Here is a 27,230-nt window from a genome sequence, read left to right on the forward strand (position 1 = left end):
CTCCTCCAATATGTCTCTATTTAGACATGACAGCTATTCCCTGCCCACCTCATGTCCAGAGTGCAGTGTAGCTACTCTGAACACAGGTACCTCTCATCTGCTTCTCTCCAAAAAGCTTACAGATTTCCATTCCTCGCTGCAACATTTCTCCATTATTCATAAATGAAAACACACATTTTCCTTTTAGCTATAGTCTCCAAGTTGCTTTGTAATATTTAGAGGTGTTAGCAACTTCAGTAAAGCGCTCCTTACTGATGCCTCATGTGTTTCCTCGCCAGACAACAGTGATATGACCTTCTGATAGGAAGATTAAGAACCGTTCACATCAGCAGAATGCTAAGTAAGTTGTTACTTGACACCATGAAACTATCCATGCAGGCTGATTAATCAGCCTCATCCTTTGGGGGGTGATGGAGATTCATGTATACTGCCATGTGCTGAACAGCTGCACATATACAACAGCTGTATCACACAAGCCTTGATGGAATCCAACATAACCAAAGCTTTTTTGATGTCAAAAATTTAATTATTAGGTGTCACATGTTTCAAAATGTGTATTTTTGTCTGTGTTCTCACGAGATTTACACATGGTGAGGCATATTATGTAGAAAGGTGATGTCACGTACTCCTGTGTGCCAAACAGGATTGAGCGACATTTGTTGAATGAAACCCCAATTACAGCAGGTGGGTCACTGCCAATCAAAGCTAGTCAGACTACACCCGTGTGGTTCTCAGTCTTTCTGGGTTTTTTTTTCATTTTAGGCTACAGATGCACTGATTGCAATTTTCTTCGCTGATTCTGATTTCTTAAAAAAAGGTCTGACCTGCTGATTCCGATTGTTTTTCTCAGTGCTATAATCAGTCGATGTATGTTAGGTTAATTGGTGACTCTAAATTGTCCCTAGGAGTGAGTGTGAGCATGCATTGGTTGTGTGTCTTGTTTGTCTCTGTGTGGCCCTGTGATGGACTGGCAACCTCACCAGGGTGTACTCCGCCTCTCGCCCAATGACAGCTGGAATAGGTTCCACACCCCTGCAACCCTAAATTGGATTAAGTGGGTATAGAAAATGAATGAATGGATGGATTTATCAAAAACTGCATCAGGCTACGAGGATTTGTCTCTGGTCCCTGGATAGAGGTATTTGTTCAAAACCTAACTAAAAAGGAATAGTAGTATATCCTCCTTTATGCACCCAATTACAGGTCTTTAAAAATGTTCCCTTGTGTAACCATCAAAAAATATGAAAGTACAGAAAAATAACTTATTTTTCAACAACCTTGAACTTAAAATGAAGTGCTGCAAACGAAAAACAAACTATGAAACAAAATGGATTTCTCATCTCAATGCAGATGTTGCATTTACTGACCAGCTAAAAAAAAAAGAAGAAGAACTGGGAAATTAGCCTGTCACCTGTCAGATCCCTATTTCCAATTCTTGACACATATCAGCTCATTTAGTTGTGTATAGCATATCTAACTCAACATACAATTACAATTTTTGACAACATTCAGCTGAATAAATCAATATCTCTCAGTGCCTCATCAAGAGGTGTAAATACTGACCCAAAAAAAAAGAAAAAAACAGTCTTGTTCAATAGTAAAACAGAAAGCTACGAACAAATTATTAAAGAGTCACTGCAGCACTGAACTAATGATTAAGCACAGGCTTACAATACAGAACAATAAAATCCTCATTATCTCCCACTGACAGCTGGATGGTTCACCCTGAGGAACAACAAACAGACTTAGCTTCATTTCACTTTCATTCGACTTTCCTGGTGTCTGACAGGTGATCGCACCCATGGTGATTTCTGAGGCTGGATTTCTGTTGAACCAACACTGCAAGTATATGTATAAATTATCATGAAAATCATTAACCGATACATATTACTGTCAACCGCAGCAATGACTTATCTGTGGGATCCACATGTACATGATTATGTGTGCACCAATGTTATCAGTCGATTGTTTATCTTACTAAATCATATCTTATAAATCATATATAACAAAGAAAGACATACTTGTAGAACCAGAACTTCAAGTGGAACCCCTGTCCGTTGAAGCTGGGACTGTTTAGACAGTGACACCCAGGAGAGAAACAAAAACCAAGAGGGGGATTGTTCCTCCTCACATGGAGCAAACCACAACAGCTCATATCTATCGGGAGGAGTTAGCTAAATCTTACATGGTGCAAAACAAGCTGATGACAATGTGTTTTCCCATGTTAAGAAAAACTTATCAGAGAAAATGAGGACCTTGGAGAGATCCTCTTCCTCCTTTCTTGTGCGAAAATTGCAGGTGTAATAATAGATGCTGCGAAAGTGCTTTGATCAGACAAAATGATGAAAGGAAGAACAACCAATGACATGACACAGAGCTACATCTGACAGACTGCGCAACTACTTGCAAATAACATGTGTTGATGGAGACTTTTGCAAAAAAAATGTTTTCATGAACACAAAAAGTCCACCATCTGCCCTGCGGTATGCATTCATTTTCTCTTGCTTCTTTTAGGAGTGCCAAAATGCTGCTAAAGGATCCACCTTATTATCAGAGTTAGTTTATGTTGAGCACAAATATTGGGTTGAATTTAGAGTAGCACAGCTGAGGCCATGATCAGGTATCTCATGGCTCCATCCAATGAATGTTTAATGGGTCTGGAGAAGTCGACATGTAGGAAGCTGACTGTGCTGCATCAGTGGGCCAGGCTGTAAAATGAGACCGGGGAGGAAGCCAGCCAGCTCAGGATGGCGGGTTGGGGGGTGGGGGGGTAGGCGTAATGGAGTACAGTATTAAGAGAAAGTATATAGAACTCGACAGGGCAACCAAGATGTATGTCAGCTTGAAGCCATTATCAAAAACCACACTGCTCTGAAATACCCTCCAAATGAATATACTATGGGGATGAATAATGTAGTTCAGAAACCTTCCATTCTGAACTAGCAGTAATATTTCACATATTTTGAGAGACAACACACACAAAATAACTTAAAATTCCTGACACTGCCAACTCCAAGTTAACCAGACTGTAAAATAAGCTTCCGTGATTCACTTGTCGCTGTGGAGAGTGGGATCTTTAAGCGCATCGGGAAAAAACGCCATCAACTGATGGGGAGGCTTTCCTTTGAGTGCACGGGTTAAATCTGACTGCAGACACAAACTGGAGGCAGAGCTCTAAAGCCTTGCTCATAAACAATATCGGGATCATATTAAAGGTTTATTGCACTGTCACAACAGTAAAAGTTACGAGGCTGAAGCACAGAAAAGGGCCTGTGAAGGAGCACATGGCTCATCAGCTCTACAGTTGCGAGATTTCTGACTTTAAAAAAAAAAAAAAAATGAGTCAGGGCTGAAATAGAGGTTTGGTTAAAAAAATCATCAAGAAGCTTTATGGGAGAGGCTCTAGTCCCCTGTGACCCTGGAATGAAAAAGTAATGAATAAATGATTTCTCTGCTGTGGTTAGGCAGGGCTTTGGGTGAGAAGGAGCCGGGGATTCAGGTTAGTTTAGGTTAATGTACTGATGACTGAGTGTTGAGGATTTTTTGTGGAGAAGATTGCATGTTTGCCTTTTCATAAAGAAAGATTTTGTTTTGTGTTCCATCTGCACACTGTCGTACAGTTATGCTGAACACCATTTTCCACTTATGCGAGGTAAAAAAAAAAAAAGTGTCACATACACTCCTGTCATTGTCGTGTCAGAATATGAAAGGAAAAAAAGATAATATCTGGTCGTTCTGTATATTCAAGTCATCTGACCACATTTTTTGGGGACATAACCTTGCTGAACCTAGACCTTACCATACTGATTTAACCCCAGATCATAACACTGCCTCCACAGGCTTTTCCTGTTGGCACCAAGCAAGATGGGTCCAGCATTTCATCCGCTGTTCTTCTTACCTTGATTCACCCGTCATTCTTCAGCTAAATCTTGACTCATAAGACCACAGTTCATTTTTATGCCTCCCAGCCTTTTTTTTTTTTTCTATTCACCTCACTTTCATTCTCATTGTCAATTAGTCCTTACCTTCACAATGAGCTCAACTTTCCTTTAATCACGATGATTTAAGATTTTCTTCTAGCCACATTTTTTGATTCACCACTATCCTTCCAGGTTTAATAATACACTGGAATGGTTCTTAACTCAATACTGGTAGCTTTAGAAACCTCATTTTGTTTCTTTGATGCACACATACGATTTGACCTTTCTGACAGAGAGAAACATCTTTTCCCTGATGCGATTTTAAAATGATGATTTAATGAGAGGTGACTAACTGCATTTAGTTATGTTGATGAAGCTTCTCAATCATCCAGGTCATGGTAATCATAAGAGCTTGAATAGGGCAACTGGACTTCTTCTTAGATCTTGAGGACGTCTTTGACATCTTGGAACAAAGGACGTGGTCTCAGGTATCACCTTCCCAGCACCTACAACGCAGCATTGTCTCCAGGCGGTTTCACAACAGGTTCACAACAAAACAACAGGCCTGTTTGCGTGGTGACGGCTGTGGCTCTTCTCAGATGTGCGTTGTATCATTTTCTGAAATAACTGACAATCTATCAGAAAAAATCCCAACAGAAATAAATGGGTAGAATGCTCAGAGTGTAGCGCAAAGCCAGAAGTAAGAAAAACCTTTTAATCTAACCCCATCGTGCAGTTTTCACCCTGCGGGCACCGTGCATCCATCAACACAAAGAGAAAACTGTCTTCTCTCTCACAACATAACTCTCCGAGGCAACAGGAAAACAACCAACTGCCCATTAAAATCCAATACAAAATCAGAGCAAGAATCTCATTGAAAGATAAAAGTCACTTTGCTTTAAACTTGCCTGTATGTAATTTTTACACCAGAAACATGACAGTTATTCCCGTGTGTGCAGGAAAGCATTTGTGCTGCTCACAGTGGCAAAACTGTGTCATTAAGAGCAACAAATTCTTCCTCAATAACAAGATTTTTGAGACTTGTCTGCCTCACTAAGCAGTCATTAAGGTCCCGGCTCCCCAGCAGCCTTCTGTTCCCAGGCTGTCTGTTCCTATAGGGTCTGATTCATAGTTGCTCAATAAGTGTCCCACGTCCCTGTGTGCTGTACCTGTCCTCTCCAAACGTGTCCACTTCCATCGAAAATTTCCTGTGGATGACTTACCTCTGCAGCTCACTTGCCTGCCCACCCACCTATGACTCCAGCACCCGTCAAGGACAACCAGCGATCCCCCTCAAAGTACTCGTCGACCATAACGAGTAAGATCTCACCTTCTTCAAACAATACCTCTGGACCTATTCTTGGATGCTTGTTGTATTCACCTCCCGCAATTAACCAGTGGCTGGACTGTTCCCCAAAATCCTTTGCTTTCCTGGACTTAACCATTATACAAATAAATCAGTTAAACGTTTAACAGTCGGCATTCAGTCCACTTTTTATGACAGATTCAGTCCACTTTTCATGACAGACTCAGCTTAAACTGCTTTTAGCAAGGGAGGTTTCCCAAGGTTTCTTTCAAACTGTCACATAGTTTAATATTTACAGCACTGCTTTTCTGATAAAGAGGTTTTTGCCTATTTACAGGCAGTGTATTTCAATAGCAAACATTTTGCCCAAAGAAAGAATACAACATGAACTAAGAGTGAAAAATCTAAGTAACCGACACCGAGTGCAATCAAAAACCCTTGCAGTGAAGTCTGAGGGGAAAAAAAACAAAACGCAGCTGTTATATTTACAGATTCTGAGCTATAAAGCATATTCCAAGCTTAAAAAAACTACTCAGGGTAAGAATGTTTAGAGTCAGCTGTAGTGTAAAGAGTATTATCTGATTCCATCTATAATCGTAACAGATCTGCAGGGACTCAAATTAGAAACGTCCATGTTCAAACAACCAAATATAGCTGTGAGAGGCTAAGTCTTTCACAGTCTGTCTGCTTCAAACATGACAGCTTTAACAACCGCGGATCAGGTGTGTTTCTGTTCCAACTGGAGTGAAATACAGAGACACTGTCCTTAAAACCCCCAGACTTCAGTTAACTGCTCATGTACATCTGACAGGGATCTGCAACAGTTCTAAAACTACACAAGAAACATCTCTGACCAACAGTCTTTTCCATCACATCATCCAGTGTAGCACCCCCAGCAGACTAGTTCACTCAACCAAATTGGAGGCTGCTGGGAGCTTCAGGGCTGACAGCAACTGTCAGTCACTGACTATTTGGCCCAAATACTCGGCTGATTGACGTCTAAAGGTTAGTGACTTTTATGAAGTGTGCCATCTGCCTCGAGCAACAGGGCTGCTACTTTTCATTAAGCTCACTGGGAGTGAAGGCTTTAGCTGTATGTGAATATGTTAAAATGCACCGCTAAACTGTAATAATTTTCTTTTCTTTTCACAAAATCTGCTGGTTTAAATAATAACACAAGTCCACAAAGTGGGTCAGAGTCACAGAACGTTTTTTTCTTATGATTGATGTACACTGCAGGCTGTGGGAAAATGCACGCAATGCAGCTGTCCTCAGCAGCAGTCCCTGATAAGTATTTTTGTGGAAAATGTCACTGATGGATTCCACTGAAGGAGCTGGGCAACATTAACAATAGTAGCATAGATAATTCCTTTGTAAAGAAATTACACTGCTCATAAAAGCAACAAGAAATGAGAAAATATTTGTTTCGTTGGTTGTTTTCAGGAATAAACTTCTCGTCAGATGGCAAATCGCGCATGACTCAGCATGCAGTTGAGTCGAGCTACGGTTTTAAAAATCAGGATTTTATTAGAGCAGAGTTACAGTCTCTAAAGTGCTTTAAACAACTGCAAGTTGTCACGTAATCCCAATGGACTGATTTTCATTCCCAGTTGCTGATGTATTCAGCCGCCTGGAAACAGAAAATAAGGGAATGAGAGCAGCCTTCTTGGGAATTCAGCTGTGTTAATACACACATGCACGTTTTTTGGGAGCATATACAGAGCATATAGGTCCAGCACATGAAGCACATGACGGTAACCATCGCATTGTAAAAATCTATTTTTGGTTGTTTTCTAACCCTAATCAATTAATGTCACTGCCCAAAACCAAACCAGGAAGTGAAAAAACTGTTGCAGTGTTTGTGTTATTAAAGATAACTTTTATGGTTGTGTTGATTGGAGGATATGTTGCATCCAAGTCATGCCCTGCCAGGCGAAAGCTGACATCTTCGAGGAAACGGTGTACAATGTTATGAGGAATAATTGAATGATGCTTCTCCATCATAGTAAATAGAGACTTCAGATAGTTTAGGCAAGCTGAGCCCTTGTGACTCATCTTAATACATAATCTGATAGCAGCTGATCTCAATGCCTTCTACCAGCTTCAATGGCAACAAATAGAAGTGCAGTCTCATCTTCCTTTTAGTTTCTACTCTTTCCTTCTGCCGCTGCATTTTCTCTGATGCTGCGCTGACATATAAGGGCAGAAAGTTTTGCTCTCTATGACTACACTTATGTAGTCTTAACATGGAAAGCTTAGAGGTTTGATAATAAGTCTACTGTCATTACACAGAGTCGGAAATAATGCCACAGACATGCATTTATAGATAAATGATGACAACAGCACAAATTAAACTTTATCGTTTCATATATCGCACTGTGGTATAACTGCAGGATCATTCTGAATTTTTCCGACTGATCGGTTTGTGACCAGAATCTGCTGGCTTTCAGCTTATCGTCTATGAACCATGACTGGCCAGTCACACTCACTGGCTCAAAGTTATACAAATGAGCTGCAGGAAGTCTACTTGATTTTCCTGTTTTTTTGTGCACAGCGACACAGACATTAACATCAGAGGTGCGCAGACCCACCAGCAAACTATATTATACACGTTAGCCTGGAAATTCTTCACCACAAGTTAGGAAGATACAAAGCTTAAGATGATGTTAACTGCTGTACACTGTGCATGAGAGAAATGTATATATATATATATATATACATAGAGAGAGAGAGAGAGACATGACTACAGAGCAGTATGCAGTGTAATGCACTAGCTACAAAATCAGAAAGATAAGAACAGATTTGAACTTTCTTGATCAATATCTCATAAGTGGAATATTGTCTTTCCACTGTAATAAAGTAGAATAAGAACTAAGATCTAATTTTCATCAAAAAGAGCAGTCATTCAATCTAATTGCACTGGGAATGTCTACAACGTACTACACCCAAAAACAATAGCTCTGCTGTCTTTCACATAATAAAAAGGTGTAAGCTGTTTCCTTTCTGTTGGATTTTATTTGCAGAAACAAATCAACTCCTGGAGCCTGGAACACTAACTATTTATAAACCTGCTCGAGTGAAAGCAAAGGCGCTTGTAACCCGCTTTTATAGTTATCTATAGATAATAAGACTTAGTGACATCTAGGGACGAAGTTGCAAACTGCAACCAAGAAAACTGCAACCATCACATGTTCCAAGTACAAAATGAAACTTTCCTCTTTCTAATGCAGCTTTTGCCCTGCAAATAATGAGAGAAAAACAGTTTAACAGTTATTACAACCAAACGTTCTTATTGGGAACCAAATGAAAACAAAATATAGGTCAGATGTGGGTCTTCCAGTGTGAAACTGATGCAGCTTCATCAAGGAAGCCTGTATATTTAAGCTAAAAAAAAAAAAAAAAAAAATGAAGCCTAAAAATAACAACTTATTACTTGAAAATTTTGCTATTTCTGTCTCAGTATGCAAGTGTCTTTAAGCCTAGATATATACTGATTTTAACATGTGGGGCCTCGATATACTACAGGTTGAATGTTACAATTAGTCAACTCTTTTTTTCAGTGCTCAGGCTGGTAACCTTACTCTCTGGAACAAACATACACTTTCGCAGTAGTCCTTGAGGCTGGACTCAAAGGAAGATGTACACAGAGAGGAGAAAATTAGCCTCTTCAGCCTGTAAATAGCTTGCTGGAGACAAGCAGATAACTGACAGCTCACCAAGAAAAGACCAATCTGAAGGAGAGGAGCTGACACATTTGTATGTTGAGTCATTTTGTCATTAAAATAACTGATCAGATCAATAAAAAGCCAGAAGCAAGCACTCCTAATGAAACGTAAAAATATCTCAAGCAGCGCTCAACACCCACAGGATTTAAATCCACCCTGTGAATGAGTCTGCCTTTTCTTGGTCAGCAGCTTTGTTTTTGCCAAGCAGCCACCCACTTCGAGGGAGACTGCTCATTAAGTGGTCATACTGTAGGAATCATCAAAAAAACTGGGATACCAGGAAAGTTTGTGGGAACAAAATTAATTAAGCAGCAGTGCTCCGCGCCAGCTCCATTTACACACACACACACACACACACACGGTTGAATACATTTACACACGGCCTTGGATACACATGCTCCCGACTCAAGAGACAGCGCCATCGAATCACAAAGGCAAGTTCAAAAGTTTAGTGTACCTTCAGAGTTCCAGACAAATCCGACCGCATTCAAACAAGCAGCCTCATAACGATGTGCGTCAGGAAGGATCGAGCTGACGCCGCTCAGACCAAAAACATGACACCCGGGTGTAGACACGGCCAAGATCCAAGCACTCCTCTGCAGAGTTGGATGCCGTTTTTTCCCCATCAGCCTTTACCAATATTGACTAATCTGACAGTTATTTGTCTTTGTTGTCTGCCTCATCTATAAGATGTCACTAAACTGTAAATGGTGGCGGCCTTATTTTCCAAAAGCCCGAGCTCTTCGGCTGTCTTTATTTTGTCTAATATCCAAACTGATTCAGTTGACTGTCATCAAAATCATCATGAAGTAGGAAGCTAAAATAAAAAGATGTTTATTGATCATCTTAAGCTGTCACTGTGTATGATTATTGCTAACAGGAAGGACCTACTTGTGGCATTCAGTGTTGCAGCACAGCCGAAGAAGCCTCTGACTGAACACACTCTGTTTCAACACTATGTTAAGTACAGGGTGGGCACTCTTCTTGGCACAATAAAGTGGGAAAGACTGTAAATCCCTTTCATTTGCTGGATTTTCTTTCTATAAATTCATTTTTAGATTTCCAGTGACAGAAGCAGCTGCTATAACCTGCTGTGGTTTTCTTCCTCCACTGTCCACTCTACTCTCAAACATCCTACCACCAAAGGCTTGTCAAGTGAAAAAGCGAGTTAATCAGGATTAAAATAACAGTTCTGCTGTGTTTTCTTTACAGCGGTGCACCTGCAGCCAACTCTACAAGCCAAAACTCACTCCCTGCCAAGCTGTAGCATATCTAGTTCAGCTTAGACCAAGATAATGGAAATACAGCCTGCGGTCAACAAGAAACATAAAACTGGTTCGGCTGTTTGGAAACACTTTGGTTTTAAGGAGACTGACAGGGACTAACAGATACAGAGGTACAAAGTTACATAATCGTGATCTCAGTACTGACTGAAATAAATGTGATTTGGATTTTTGCTGTGATCGAGCATCCCGTTCACACATGCGCCCCCGCTCTACCCTCCTCCCCAGCCCTCTCAGCATGCTGTGCCATATGTATTTATCTAACGACTGAGTGGCATTTATCACACAGCTTAGTCATAATTAGTCCAACTTAGTCTGGGGCAGCGAGCCTGTTAGCGGGCATATGTTCAGATCTGGTTAAAGACACACTGCTCCCTGAGGGCATGGTTGCATGTTGACATGTGTGCTTCTGTTGTGTGCGTGCCTGTGTGTGCATGCGAATGGCAGCAGACGGTTGCTGTGGAGCGCACCCTGAGCTTCCATTAACAAAACCCACCATGTTTCCTTCTCTTCCCTTCCCTGAGCTGGCCGCCCATGCTGAGAGCGGCCACTTGAACCCTGGAGGGATGAAAGTTTATCCAAGCGTACGGAAGAGGAGGATAACAGGATGGACGGACAGAACGGAGCAGAGTGTGGCGAGGACCTGATCAACACGGGAGAAGTGATGGGAAGGAGTGAAGGAGGGATGAAACAAGGGATAACAGAGGGAAAGAGAAGCACTCTGGCTCAGGACCAAGGTTTTCAGTGGCAAAAGTTGAGCCATGTGCCAGCTGCCAGCTTGAGCCAGCTGATGTGTTCATCTGCATTTGTGCGCTCGCATGTACGGACGCTGCGAATATTTAATGTAGCACAGACCAAGAACCACAGGATAGCCTCCAAGACTGACTTATAAGGAACAGGTTTTGCAAAATAAGCCCAAACCACACACTTCCTGAAAAGTTCCCAACCTCTGTTGACACAACAGAATCTACTCAAAAGCATCTCCATAAGTCTCCTTCTTTAAGCAAAAGATGCTTTCCTCTTCAGGCAGGACATTACATCACCGTTTGCTCTGGATCGGGCCAAAAGACGCCAATAACAATAATTACACATAAACGTGTGAGAGTCGGGTCAAAAAGTTAAACAAGCAGTGATGGAAAGCTTGTTGATTTGATCTAATCAGTGATGTGGAAGAACAGATGCTGCCCCACTTTTCTGCTTGAGGAAGATTGGCTTACAGGGAAGAAGGTGGCACATTTTTTAAGGTTTAGTGTGATGCTGTAGCAGTTTTATTTGCCCATCAGATCCCCATCGGTGTGTCCATCAGCATCAGTATGAGTTGTGGTCCCATCCACACGATACACATTAAGGTCATAAAGTTGATTGGCATGTTGTACACTGGTACACTGATAATGTGTTTTATAGATAGTCGGTCAGAGAATGGAAAATGTGATAATGTGAACTAAGTATTTTTGTCATTTTTTAAGAAATAGAAAAAAGAACAGCACTCTGCAAAAGCCTTTGCTTCTTTACATTAAAAGCTTCCAACAAGCCAGACTTTCTGTCATTTTCTAAAGTGGTTTTGAGCAACAGTTTCTTCGGGCTTTCTGAAGCTCTTTCTTTTGGACATTGGCTGCTTTTTCCTCTCATTTTCAGTCCAGTCCTTGTACGTGACCATTTTCAGAGGACTGCGTTTAATCTGTTAGGCACCAAACTTAAAGGACGAACTGGTGCTGTGCCCATGTGTAAAAGACACAATGGCAAACAACCCCTTTCAATATGTATCTTCAGGAACTTTGTTACAAGCAGTCTTTCCAAAAGACACATCATTTGTTCATATTTTTTTTGTTGCACCTCTGGGGAGAAACAGGGAGAAAAGGCTGAGCTATGCCAAATGACACAAGAAGTGGACTGAAAATCAGTGGCAACAGGTCTTATGGAGGGATGAATCCTCCCCAGAGCCCAGATCTCAACATGATTGAAGCAGTATGGGATCATCTTGACAGAGAACGGAACAAAAGGCAGCCAACGTCCAAAGAAGAGCTTTGGGATGTCCTTTAAGAAGCCTGGAGAACTATTCCTGAATAATGCAGAAATGTGTCTGGTAAAGATAAAAATCGATTGAGAGGATTTTAAGGATAGGCCATCTTTACTTGCAGCCTCCATAGAGAGAACAGCGTCTGCTGAGGGGTTTTAGGTTGAAGGCTCTTCAAAAGTCATCAGGGCAAGCCAGTATCTTTGTCAAATCAAGACATGGTGCGCGTGTTCAAACTTGCATCACAGGTGTGTGCCTCTGTGTGCGGTTCTAATCAACCTCAATGACGCCGTGCTCCCTCTGGTGGCCACAGTAGGTAATGACATGAGTTTGCAGCTTTGCATGAAGGGGTTAATCCACTCACAGCATTTTAATGACATCTACACCGGCGCACCATACTAATCACGCTTGCCCTCAAATTTCTCAAAATGATGCCAAGCCGGTGTGAGGCATGTGTGAAGCCGGCTGCTGCAGTCGAGGCTGCCCGCAAAACGTCCCGGAGCTCCGGCAGAGCAAACTCAACACGTCTGGAGAGGAACATGACAAGCCAAACGGACTGCAAGATCTCCATCTAAAATCATAGTTAACTCCAACACAGCAGTCGGTAAAGGAAAACTGTCTCCATTTTTTGCATTAAGCTGAGAATAAACTGGTTTACAGCTTATTTTAAGTCTGAACCGGTGCGTCTCCCTCATCATTTGCCACCTGGCTCCACTCAGGTGATGAACACACGCATAAACTTCATGACGTAAAGTGAGACATTTTTCAACATACAAACCAGACAATCAAAGTTACCAAAGAGGCTAGCGAGAAAACGCATTTTGAAGGAATTTTTTTGTTAAAACTTAAGCAAAGGACGCCGGTGGATGCAGATACCGCACTTCGACTCACCTTGAGCGGCCGTTCCTCGGGTGCTGAATACACTTGCTATCAAAGTGGCCACATACCAAATCATAGTACTATTACCGACCAGAAATAAACCTCATCATATCTCAAAGTGCCCCTTTCGGTGAATCTCTCATTGCCGAGTGGCCCAGGACAAACTGAGACGGGCCGGTATCCTTGTTTTCCTGTTAACCGAGCCCTGGACACTTTTCCATCGGCGTTTTCCCCTCTCTCTTCCCCTCTCCTCCGCTCTCCTCTCGCATCCTGAGACAGATCACCTACGCCAATGGGAAGAGAGCAGACGACGCCGTGAAACCAAGCGCGAGCCTTTAGATACGCGCGGTCCCGCCTCCGCACTTGTTTCATTGACGGGCGTGGGAAGTCTGCTGCCGCTGGTTGGTTACCTGTGCTGTCGCTTCGTACAGTTTAGCTGGTGCATCAAAGTCCCTCGGAAATTCTACATTCATCTTCAATTAAACGAGTTCTGACGTTTCCTGCTCATAAATAGCACCACATCTTCTCGTTATATAAATATAAACTGCAATAACAATAGTTGTCTCGTTACATAAACAAAATAAATGGTGTTCGTGTAACTTTTGAGCAAAACGAGTTTACAATAAGAACGCACTGTAAATGTGCATTTAAATGTACAAAATTAAAAAAAATCTGTGGTGTTATTGTATAAACGTACGAATGAAAAGCAAAATCATCCCTAAAGAACTTCACAATATGAGCCTCGGATGGAAAAGCCAACAGGTGGTGACTCTGCTTAACAAATAAGGAAACGTGGTTTTAGAGTAAACCATCAACTTTCTTATAGCGTCTGTAAAGCATCGATATCTCCTCATTTTTATAGGAGGACTTGAATGCAGCCCCGCCTGGGAGCCGCTTCAAGGTGGGTTGGAGTGTGAAGCCGTAGCGGAGCTGCAGTATCATCCTGCGCAATAAGGCAAGAGGAATCCTCCAGCCTGTGCATCATCACATCACTAACATCCATGTCGTCAAATCCTTTTTTGAAATATCAGACTATAGAAGCGTTTGCGTTAAGAATATGACGTCCTGCTGGTCACATTGGTACGTCATAAATTTGCTGTCGCCTACTGACAAATTCAGCATGATTCATCTTTATTGATGGACTAACTTCGTCCGTGACAGTTAAAAATTCAACTGACTCAGCCTCCCTCTGAGTCAACTCTACCTTCAGGTCTATCAGTACCCCCACTCTGTAGGAGGTTTGGTAATTCCTCCAGAAAAATGACAAATGCGTTGTTTTAAGTTATTGAGGGTAATTTCATTTATATAGGATAGATTATATATGCTTTGGTGCTTTTCATCCACACATTTTATCCACACATCTTCATGTCAAGCTTCGGTGATATGGATAAGGAAGCATGTGATGCAACCAGAAGCTCTGTGTGCTGTATGTTAACACTAAAGTGCCTCAGCATATAGTAGTTTCCTATTTATTTCTTTTATTATATGAAATCATTTAACTTTTTTTAAATCTTAAATTAACAGACTTGTTTATTTAAAGAAAAATTATTTCCTTATCATTTGCTGATTTTTCTCTCCATTAACCACATGGCAACATGCCAGCTGCACTAGATGATAACAACTTACAGTTGCATGAGCCATCTAAGCTACACTCTAAAACCCAAAGCCCCGACGGGCAGCACTGCCTCAAACTTTCAGTTTCTCTAGTAAAGAATAATTCAGGTTATTTTGATCATATGTATTTCCCACGTATGTGCCAATGCATCTAAATGGGTCACTTTAACTTTGTGCTCTCCACCTCTGCTGCAGAGATTCAGGCCAATGAGAATATCAATAGCATGATGCTGCTGTTTCCAGCCACCATGTGTAGAGGAATCTGGTGATGACCAAGTCAGACAGCAAGAGGAGAGTTACGATGCAGTCGTCTAATTTTTATGTTTATTTTCACTCGGGAAAAATTTATTTATTTTTGTTTGTTTTTTTAACTTGGGGAAAAGATTGAGAGAGTATTTACTTTGACGATAATTCAGTAGCATGTATTGATGTAGACTCAAGTAAGAGCAATTTCCTTTGTTCAAATCATGTGATAGAGATAATAATACACACTTACATTTCCAGCCAAATATCCAGGTACAAAAATATCTAATGATCTCTATCCTGGGGCTACTCTAATTTCTTTGATTTCTTTCTTTTGATTTCCCCCTCAAGCCCCATGAGGCCTCAGTAGCTCTTGTTAGCTTGTCTACAGCAATGACAGTGTGACGTGTCAAGTCACAGTATGTCAGCATCTCCGACAGAGACATCACTGTCTAACAGATGCAGCTGTTGGTCTCTTTTCTGTGATGCTCGACAGCCGTTCTGGCTGCTGTGGCAATAGGAGAACAGTCGTGTCTCACGGCTAACTGTCACACCGAGCAGCGTGCTTTAAGAGACCCGTGTGAAGTGCAAATGCCGTATGGAAATTTTAACTTTCATCATGTTCTATGATTTTCAGCACCACGCTAACATCCAATCAGGCTTTTATTCCTCACTGGCGTTTAATGAGCCAGGTGTGGCCTGTTAACTGTTGTAATGAAACTCAACCAGTTCTGTGTCATTTGAAACACAAAATTAGATTTCTCTCGCTACTTGGATCTCTACTTGAAAATGGTAGCTTGAGTGAAAGACTGAAATAATGCAAATGAGTGGTTCATCAGTCAGTTAGATGGTTGACTGAACAGCCCTTTGCTTTAAGTTGGACAAGACAACACATGAGAATAGTAAAGAAAAAAACTACAGCCCAAATTCCCAAAAGGCTGGCGATCTGTGTAAAATGAGTATATCACCAGAACGAGGATTTATAAATCTCATAAACCAAAATGTCACTCACATATTGTTATTCATAATAAAATTTCATGAAAAATATTATTAGCTCATCGTGAATTTGATGTCAAAAAAGTTGGGACACTGTGTAGCATTCCCTGTTCTTCTAACAACAGTCTGGAAACATCTGGGAACTGAGGAGACCGGCTGTTTTCAGTTGGTGAAAGGTCAGTCCAGCACCCAAACTTTTTTCGACTACAAAGCCATGCTGTTGTTTCACGATACTTAGAGCATTTTCTAAAAGGTACAAGAGTAGCCATGGGTGTAGATAAGGTTGCCAGTAGCAGGCACTCGCAATGAAAATGTCCAAAGTCAAAATGGATTAACCACGTCTATACTGCATGCATTAGTCATGTCATTGCTCTAGTTGTAATATGCCCCAATGAGCATCGTGTATTTGTGTTCTTCTAACTATTTGTCACAAAGTGAGGAAATTGATGAGAACACTTCACATGGTGTGTGTGTAGGAGGTTAGAGGCTAGCACACAGCTGGAGAGTTGTTTATGTCAGTGGGAGGATGTGAGAGACATACAGAGGTCTGATGGCCTGTGGATGAGTACTGAGTCCTCTCCGTTGATCGTTTCTCACTCCTGTACCGTCTCCCTAATGTAAGAGTGTGAAGAGACCGCGTTGGGAGGGTGTTGTGTCTCCTAGATATCGTACGCTCCCCTGAGTCTGCCGTAGTAGATGTGCTCACATGATGGAAATGCAGCTCCAGAGACAGTGTCTCCAATTATGCCTCATCTCTGAAAAGGCTCATGGGCCAAACCGAACTGAGCTGACTGGATCACTCTTGTTATCCCGACAAAATTTTGGCTATTTCTTAAAAATGGCTCGTATTACATGTGAAATCATGACAACGTTGATAATTGTTTTCATGATGCTGCAGATGGGATTCTAAGAAAACTAGTGCTGTCAACATAAATTCCTGGCAAAGTATTTCATTCATATGTTGTTCTAGTTTTGAAATTTTGCTCCTACATTTATGGAATAGTCTGTATGTGTATGACTTTTACAGTGTGAACATATGTAATACTGTGTAATAGTAAAACTATGCTTCTGACTCATTTTCAAGTACAACAGCCTTTGTTGTACATATTTTCTGGCCTGAAACCGCACAGGAGTTTAGATACCTCAGTAACTAACAGGAAATACACAACATCACAACAGCAGCGGGTTTGTTGAAACATAACAAATGGCCTTGTTATTGCCTCTGCCTCACAGAAGAAGCCTCAGTTAGCACCTCAGTTCTATTTCAGACTAACGTAGAAATAGGGTCTTCTCAATGAAAACATGTTTGGTCGATCTTTGCAAATTTCACACCAAAATCTTGTGAGTTTAATGTGAAATGATGTAAGGTTCTGTTCAAAAGGTTCTCCGCCATCTTCCGATGTACGACACTGTAATATATATGTTGCACATGTATTGATTTCATATATTCATCCCTTCAGAACCTTAAAAATATGTTAATTGGCAAAAACAAATGATATAACAGATAAACTAAAGCTTTTTATTTTCATGTTTGGTCTTTTTGTGAGCATGTTTATTCATCACATGCATCAGTGTGAACATGCTGCCTTTTTCTTGTTACATCCTGTAACATAACCTCACTGTGTCTCTTGACATACTTGGTTGGCTTCTGGAGGTGTCTTCTGTCCCCAAAAGCATGAAAGCAAATTCTCGTATCTCTATTTTTAGGACAGTGGTGTTATTACCCAGAACTACTGGGAGGAAGCCAAAGAGCAAAAGATTGCCAAATTCTTCAGTGATGCTTTCAGTCAGGAATAACAAAGTATTGTACTGGCTCGCTAACGCCATTGTGCACACAGCCTATCTACTAGCTGGATAAAAATACAATTCAGCTACTACTTATACCGTTAAGAAAGACAGTTCATACTTAGTGTTAGCCTGGACTTGCAGTACCCCAGAACCCTGTTCAGACCTCAATTTAAAGGGAACAAAATAAGCTTGAACAAGATTTGTACACTCTAAACTAGGCTAAGCAGATTAGTCTTGATTAACCCTAAGTATACTATATCAAACCCATTTTGGTAACAACAGCTCCCTTCTTTATAGTAACAGTTGTTACAGTTGCTGAACATTATTTTAGCAACAATACTTACAGTACAGTACAATACAGTACTTTTCCTGCAAAGGAGATGTTAATTTCACTGTATCGACACTTACACTTACACTTACAGTCTGTATTTTTTTCATGTTGACGCTCAATTTGTTGGGTTTTTCTAAGCAGACTAAATGCTACTTTGGCTCTGCATTTGTAAACATGGTGGTCACAGCATTTTAGTTGGTCTTCTTGGTCTTTGAAAACCACTCCTCCAGCCCCTGATGGAATCAGTTATTTGCTCTGGTTTCCCCAGCAAAGAGTTAGTTTTTCAGGACTGGAGCCAGAACTCTGGGGGAAGTAATGGAAAGAAAAACTGGTTCTAAGTTAGCTAATGACTCCAAACAGAAACTGGAACCACTTCATGGGACACTCCCCCCAAAAAGAGAAAATTACCGGGCCACTGTTAAAAACTGCAAAGACACTTGAAGAGTCCAATCTGTTGCCCAGTTCATCAAAGTTGTCATTTGCCTATGCTCTATACCTCCACCAAGTTTACTGAAACTCAGCCAGGTAACTTTCCATTATGTGTTCGACAGACAATCAGTATGAAAAACATTTAATTTCATCATAAGAAATATGTTGTGAAACAGAAGCTTTTTTGTGAACTGAAGCTCGAAGGAGCTCACTGATGCTGTTAAATATCGGGCTGACATCTGCATTATCTGGTCAGAGAAAACTAAATGAATTGATCATTTTCATTTGCCGGGTACTTTATGTGGTATATTGGTTTGCCTTAAGTCTGTGGGTCCTGCCAAGGAAACGAGCTGACGTGGAAACAGGTTTGTCGTGTGCCTGAGAGCACTCAGTCTGAGCTGTCTCAGATCAATCCCCCCCTTGTGGTTTGTTACAGTTTATCAATATGCCTCTTAGTGGTAATAACCCAGCACAATGGAAACCTTGATTTTAATGATTTGATTTGTACTCTATAACAACGTCAGACGTCTAATCTTCATTCAAAAGGCTTCTTTTGACCATGCTGACTTTTGAATTGGAGCCTGTCAGTTACTTTGCCACCACTTTCCCTGTGTTGTCGCAGACAGCCAAGGGTCAGTTGAGGTCAACAGTTGAACTTGAGTTTGAGCTCATGGACAAACATAACAGAACAGCTAGCTTTCCTCAAGTAGGTCTACATCTTGGTAAATAACATTTGGTAAAAACTGACACATGCAGTCATTTAAATAACAAAACATAGCTAAATGGACCAAGTTGTTGTTAATCTGAAGATGTATTTACCTAATTCAGGACCTGGAAAGGACTAGATTATTATTTTCTTATGATAATTATGTTCTTTTTCACATGACTGCACATGTGTAGCCGCCAGGGAAATGTTCCTTGTAGGCCGCTTATAGGGCCATTCAGCATTAATTACTCCTACTTCTGTGTTTCTAATGTGTTTACCTTCGTAAAACCCCTGGCAAAAATGATGGAGTCACCACACTTTGAGGATGTTGAGCAGAGGTTCTGCTTTTTTTTATTTTGTAGAAAAGATAAATAAAACACAAGTATAACACAAAACAATTAAATTTAATAGATGAACACTAATCTAAAGCAAGTACCTGCACTAGTTTTAATATACGAATGAGTATAGAGAGTAGAAAGCCAGACGGAAACAAACCGAGGAACAGACTGACGACAAGAATACAGGACATAAAACAAAAAATATCATCCACAGAGCAACAGAGCAAAAAACATAATAAAACCACAGACCAGACCCACTGACAAACTGTACCAATCAGTGCTCCGATTGCTTCTTTTTCTCTCTGGTCAGTGGTTCAACTGGTTGTTGTTGCTTCACACAAAGCCTTGATAGAAGTAGGCATTGCTGTTTACAATACTGTTCTCAGTATAATTTCTCCTATATGTAATATATGTAATATGTACTATACTGGTTTTTTTTACTAACACTATATATTGTATTTATTGTACACGTTTGGCAAGGTGTAAAGTTCTGTAGAAGCTTGTTACATCTGTTGTTTAGTGAGGACAGAAGGTCGCTCCAGCTGCCAACATTAATCAAGGTAATTGCAAATATTAAATGCAGTAACACCCTGTATTTGGCTGCCCCGTTTCATCACTTTGGTGGCTCTGGCCTTTTTTGTTTTTCTGTTTAGATTTTTTAGTTTGTTTCACTGCATTTCTCCCTCTGGTTGCAGTTTCTCATTGATGTTTAGTTTTCTTCTGCTGTCACACATCAATATTCTGTAGGACTGGTATAGTGGTACTTTCTTTAATGATTGCATGTTTTCCTTTTGTTTTGTGTGTGCGTATAAGGCGTAGAATAAAATGCCCATGCTCTCATTTTTCTGGTATACAATGTGTAATATCCAGTAGTCTATCTATGGTACATCATATATATGTCTTAACCTGATAATAATATTAAATCAGTCGAATTTAATGAGTTGAGTTGAACCAGAATTTTGGGCTTTCAGTTAGACTGTTTCACATATTAAAGGGTCAAACATTTAAGAAACAAGAATGAATTCTGGCCTTACTAGAACTCAGTCAAACATTATTCGTCACACGATTTTTTGCACTACTTGGGATCTCAGGCTTGAGTGAAAGGTTTAAATTTCAACAAAATATATTCAAAGACAGAATATAAACCAGTTTTGTAGTTTTTTGAGTGTTTTTTTTTCAACTCATTTGAACCATTTTTACTTTGCTATCGTGGAGAATTGTGTATTGAAACATGACAAAATGTCGCACACTTGAAAGGATCTGAAAACTCTCCATTTGTACATTTCTTATGTTCCCATAACTTCATCTTTTATTTACAAAGCTGTGATTCTACAAGTGCAGAAGACTACAAAGTTTATCAAGTACTTTTTATTTGCCAAGAGAGATGAGGTAAGAGTGGTTCACCGCTGCTTTAAAAGTTGTGAATTGTGCTTTTAAGAGATCTTGTGAGGTTGAGTGGCCCACAAGAGTAGATGTGAATCAGGTCTCATGCAACTTCTTTGCAATAGCTGTAGCTCTCCTAAAAGCAGAGTATGACCTCATTCTATTTAGGTAAGACCTGCTCCATCAGGGCTTGCTTAACCCTAAACCTGAATGCAGAAATTCCTCTGGGGGCTTCATACCAGTTCACTTCTAAGGTTAACGTAAGTCTACCGAGGCCGTGAAGTAGCAACAGAGAGAGTAGCCGGCTAGGTAAAGAGCCTTGGTTGTGTATGTGTCACTGGCGGATGTTTTTGTGTTCTCCTGAGGCACGAAGAGAGTACAGACCTGTGGGATGGAGGAGAATTGTGGAGAGACAGTTAGGAAAGAGAAGGGAGCAAAGAAAGGTCAAACAGACTGGGAGATAGAGAAGCTGGATGATGACTTGACAATTTAAAGCACAATTATCTGTACAGAGGGGATTTTTATCATAGTCCTTATATACAACCTTGTTCCAAAAAAGTTGGTATGCTGAGTATATGATATATATATATAGATTTATAAAGCTCATAAAGCAATATTTCTTTCACAATGGAACATAGATAATATGTGAAATGTTGAAAAGGAGACATTTTGCTGATTTACAAGAAGTTTTAGCTCATCTTTGATTTGATGGCAGCAACATGTCTCAAAAAGGTTGCCACCGTGTAGCATTACCTCCTGTCTGATACTCGACAGTCCCGTTTCCTCTTTCCATTTTGTGTTCCATGATGCACGAAATGTTTTCAGCTGGTGAAAGTTCTGGACAGTGCAGATGCTACTCAGTGGTAAACATGACTGTGTCCATTTGATGTTTTCTATGTTCTCTGTTCTGTACTGAATAAAACATATCACTGCTTTCTGTTTTATTCAAATTTGACATAGCATCCCAACACTTTTGGAATTGGTTTTGTATAAGTAAAATTTTTGGATGAGTGCCTTTGTCTCCTATTTAAAAGGTTTGAATATGAAGCTTCTTATTTTGTTCAGCTGACATTGCTGTCATTTTAGGAACTTTTCAGGCCCACTACTTGACTTTTGCGGTTTCTAAAAAAAGCACCTAGCCACAAATATCAGAAGTCTTTGGACAAACTATTGAAATCCTTTATGACAAAAACAGGGAATTTCTCCAGTTAAAAGCAGCAGCAAATAAGCCCACTTCTTCTCCCAGTGCTGTAAGATAAAGCCTCAGCTCCTCAGTGCGAGTTAAAGCCGTCACCAAAAAGTGATATTTGGGACGGTCCTATTTTAAATATTTTATCATTTGTCTTTTCCTGTCCTGCCTATGCATAATCTAAGACCTGCCTACAAGATTCCTCACTCACAAAAAGGTTGGTGGCAAAACAGATTCCTCTTTCAATGACTTGATATTGATTAAAAGGTTTTGAACATGTGAATAAAAGCTACAAGTCTCAGGGGGACTAGGTCACAACTTTGGAAATGAAGTTGCTGGTGAACTTCAGCTTGGCAAACGGTACATAATCTACACTGAATAACCTAATGACTTTCCCTCTCAAAGCCCCAACCTGCACAAGAGACCGACATCACTTCTTCAGATAATATCTCAGCAGGGCACATATACATTTCAACTTCTAGCCTTACCATTGCAGTACTTGGATACCGTCAGTTATAATACTGGTTTGGCTTCATAGTTAGTGTGAACATTCTTTAAATTTTAATCATCATTGAAGTCACACTTAGTCATTTTCTAAAATCAAGGTAATTCATTTATGCCTCTTTCCTCTATGTCTGCCATGAGGTGGAGGAGATCAGTTAGGGTTGCCTGTTGGCCCCTTCTCTCTGTCTCCCACAAAAGGGCAGTCTGTCTTCTTTGCACCCAACCTTTTCCCTGAACCCATGAGAGTTGATGAGCCCAGGTCACATAGTGTCCCCCTCAGACCACCGCCACGGGCAGTGAACCAAAAACCACAAACACAACAATAAACAGTTTAACAAACAATTATAATTTCATTAATGGAGATACGTGTACATTATGATATATTGATATAACTTTTTACTCAAACGACAATGCTGATATTATTTGCAATTAATAAGTTTGCTTTCATAATCCTAACCAGGTAGCTTGTGTGTCTAAAAATGAATGCAAAATAAACATGTTCAGCAGTGATCTCAGGCTTTTGAATCTCACAGTACATACATTCAGGTCATTTAGTCCAGTTTGGCCGATAAAATTTAGAGGCTATGAGATTGTTAATGGGAGAAGAAAGTTAAAACCCTAGTTTTGAAGCACACATTTGTACCTAAACAGAACAAAAAGGTCAGGTTTAGGCACACAAGCTGCCTGGTTAGGATTATGAAAGCATTACAATTTGGCTTCAAAGACACCAAGTTCACAATATTAACATGTTATCATGACTCCTGATGGTAATCCTTGTTATCTAATACATGTGCATAAGTTCCACCTTTTGTCTTCTTCTTCATAAACTAACATTTTATTCACAATAGTGAACTGAAGATAGAAAACATATCAAATACTTAAAGTGAGACATTTCACTATTTCATTTATATTATCAGCTCATCTTGAATTTGATGGCAACAGCATATCTCTAAAAGGTTAGGTCAGGGCCATGTTTGCCACTGTCTATCATCCCCTCTTCTTTTAACAACACCTTGTAAACATCTGGGAACTGAGGACACCAGACCTTTGGGAGAGGAAAATTGTCTCATTCTTGTCCGAGACAGGATTCTAGCTGCTCAACAGTCACTATTGTGCCCAGATACCATCAGAATTGCAGGATTTTTAACTGAGTACTGAATCTGTAACAGCCTGGATGGTCTCTCTCTTTCGTCTGAAGGATGCAGCATCCATGATTTCCAAAAAGAAATTGAGATTTTGATCCATCTCACCACAGAGATCCAGAGAAGACAGCAGTGTTTCTGGATCAGGTTCACATTTGGCTTCTTCTTTGCATGATAGAGCTTTAACCTGTATTTGTGGACGGCACGGTGAACTGTGTTCACAGACAATGATTTCTGGAAGTGTTCCTGAGCCAGTGCAGTGAACATCAATCATGCCTGTTTTTTATACAGTATATGCAGCCTGAGGGCACAAAGATCACTGGGTACCCAGTATTGATTTTCATCCATTTCCCTTGTGCACAGAGATGTCTCCACCTTCAAAAATTGCTCCATCATTTAAAGCTGCAAATAGTGCACTCTGCCCATGTTTACTTCTGAGTGACTCTGCCTCTCCAAGGTGCTCTTTTTATACCCAAACTTCTCACTGACCTGTTGCCAGTTAGCCAAATAACTGTCAACATGTTCCTCCAACTGTTTCCTGTTGGTATAACTTACTTTTCCAACCTTTTGTTGCCTCCATCAAAACTTGAGACGTGTTGGCACCATCGAATTCAGCATGATGTAATATTTTGAATCAAATTGTAAAATGCCTCACTTTCAACACTTGATGTGTTTTTTTATGTGTTCTATTGTGAATGGAAAGCTTGTGAGATTTTAAAATGTTCGCAGTCGGTATTTGATTACATTTTACATAGCGTGCCAACTTTTTTTTTAAATCGGGGTTGTAATGTTTTGTCCCCTGAAACATAAAGTTATTGTTAAACAGCATAGTAGTTTAGTTAGACTGCTGAACAACTTCAATTTCACCTGTGAGCTGTTTTGTACTGATGATCGCTTTTAAACCGAGCTTCAGCTGGATTTGCACGAATGACCTGACAGGTAATCTTTGATGTTATGCCGTTTTTCAGCCTGGTCTCCGTGGGAGATGAGGAATATCTCATTCAAAATTAATTCCTGTCTTGAACTCAAAACAGATTAGAAAAGTAAAGATCTCATCTGTCATGCTGCTTTCAGATGTAATCCTCCAGTCATGAAGCATGGAGTTCTGTACTGTGTGCTTAAGTCTCTTACTATAAGCGGTTCTCATTTTTGTGCATTTTGGATAGTCTTTTTCATTTTTTTTCATAAAGCTCATGTATTTATTATGGAGATTGTGTTTTACAGCCAGCCTCTTTTAAGTACTCCCTCTGAAAGCTTACGCACAAGAGAGGAACCATCTGCCGTATCTCCTTCAAATAAGACTGTATGAGGGTATTTAACATCTGTATTATTCATCGACTGCTAAAATGCATTTCAGTCTTGGTGAAGAATATCCTGGAAAACGTCACCCAATGGAAACTTAAGTTAAAACTCTAGTGTTTATTTGCAGTTGTACATCAGTTTTACTGTATCCAGTTGAGTTTTTTTTTTTAAATCAAATCATGCGAGCGCAAATTGATGTCACTATTTCAGCTGGATGTCTGGTCTCTCACAGAGAAAATTAGAGGTAAGAGAAAAATTCCACGTCCAGAGCATCGCACAAAATTCTTCATTTAATAACTCAACTGCCCTCCTGTGTATATATTTTTGGACAAGGATATTTGTTCAAGTGACTCATCAGGAGGTTGTTGTTGAGTCTGTCAAAAAAGCTGTCAAATAAGTGTTGGAATTGCCAAAAATGAAATCTGTGCTCAGTTTGTTCAAATCTAGTCTCCTACATCCAGAAGAGGAAGACACAGAGCTAATTTAAACAAGAAAGAGGAGCATCCCTATTAAGGATGAACTTTTGGACCTCACTAATGGAGCCCAGGTTCCGGAACCACCTACATTGACCCAAATATGGTGAATGCTCAATGACAGAGCCATCACTGAGCTGATGTCTCTGGCTGCTGACAAAAAGGACATGACACCAACCTGGTCTGCTGTGCTAATATGTAAACAAGACCTTCAACCCTCAGCCTGAGCCCAAAATCAAAAGACTTCAGTGACTTACCCTAAGATGAATTTCATCTCCCTGCCACCTGTTTCAGTGAAAATAAGAGACTGAGCTGACAGCCTATCTGATGTCTGGTATGGACTATACATCAGTGAGAGCTGGTATTCTGTACAAGTTAACCTGCCTGATGTCTCCTGAGGCAAATCCAGACACTGTCCCACTTCAGGGTTGGAAGCACATAAAGCAAACTTCCCAAGGCTCAGTAATCTGGTCAAGAAATACCTCTGTCTCTGCAATAAGGCTGCATAAACTGCAGTACCTGCTGGTCAATAAAAGGGAAGCACTTTGCATGTTTCCCTAATTAGTGTAAATCTACAGTAAATGCGCAAAAAATTTATATTCACCATGCAATGCAGAGGTTTAACTATCTTTCCTGAGGGATACAAAATACTTTTTATATTCAAGAAGCGCCTTTTATCTGCCACACTGTGAAGTCTTATCATGACCATGTTTATAAATGACGAAATCAAGTCCCTGGAAATTGGGATGCTGAAGTTTTCAGTGTTATTTACAATGACGGTGTGTGTGTTTGTGTTTTGTTGTTTCACTCTAAACCCAAAGTGAAATTCTGCTTCCTTTATTCATCCCAGAGAGGGGAAAACAATCACGTCACTTTTTTTTAATTTTATTCTCAAATTAGAAGTAAAAGCTTGTCACAATTACTTTCTCATTTGTAATATATTGTTTTAAAGAAGAAACATCTGAAAAACCCACATCTGAAATTTAGTTTTTATGCCAAATCACCCACAATTATTCTGGATTCTGTGTTTGTGCTAATGAAAACATATCGGGTAACTTTTCTTTTTTTACTGAATAAAATAAAAGACACTTTACAGACTTATGCAAACTGGTTTTTTTTAACTAACTAACTATCTATCTATCTATCTATCTATCTATCTATCTATCTATCTATCTACCTATCTATCTATCTATCTATCTATCTATCTATCTGGCTTTTAAAAGAATCCTGTTTCAACTGTTGATAAAATGATGGATAGAAATACAACTAAACCACAACTGAACTTTATAGGCTACTGAAACACTGCACTGATAAAACCTGCTCATACCTTTTTCATTTTTTACTAAAACTACCAACTAATGTTTGCTTTGCAAAACACAATTAAACACAAATGCACACATGCTCGTTTTGTCTGCAGGATCTTGCACTGCGACACACACAAATTCTCCATTTGTATGTCAATAGTATTCCATTATTGTTGACATTTTACTTTATCAGTCTGTGCCCTTTGTTGCTACAAAACAAATACTAAAGAAAGAAAGAGAAAAATAAAATCACTCTCTCAGTCTGTGTTTATTCTGCACAGGAGGCAGCCAGTCCTGCACACCTCGCTGCACATGTGCAGCTCTTCCAGCTAAAGAGGTGGCAGAGAGGACAGCGTTCATG

The 27,230-nt window shown here is 40.1% G+C and overlaps 1 protein-coding gene across 1 annotated transcript in view; it reads right to left on the minus strand.

The window, feature by feature from the left end:
* Positions 1-13,355, minus strand: part of igsf9bb (immunoglobulin superfamily, member 9Bb) — a 105,109-nt gene extending 91,754 nt beyond the window's left edge. Inside the window, exon 1 of the mRNA XM_072375286.1 lies at positions 13,140-13,355. Coding sequence (XP_072231387.1) covers positions 13,140-13,203 — 64 coding nt within the window. The 5' untranslated portion in view covers positions 13,204-13,355. The remainder of the gene's footprint in view (positions 1-13,139) is intronic.
* Positions 13,356-27,230: the final 13,875 nt, after the last annotated feature.

The sequence above is a fragment of the Leuresthes tenuis genome, unplaced genomic scaffold, assembly GCF_036924035.1.
Source record: "Leuresthes tenuis unplaced genomic scaffold, fLeuTen1.0.hap1 SCAF_21, whole genome shotgun sequence".
Taxonomy (NCBI): domain Eukaryota; kingdom Metazoa; phylum Chordata; class Actinopteri; order Atheriniformes; family Atherinopsidae; genus Leuresthes; species Leuresthes tenuis.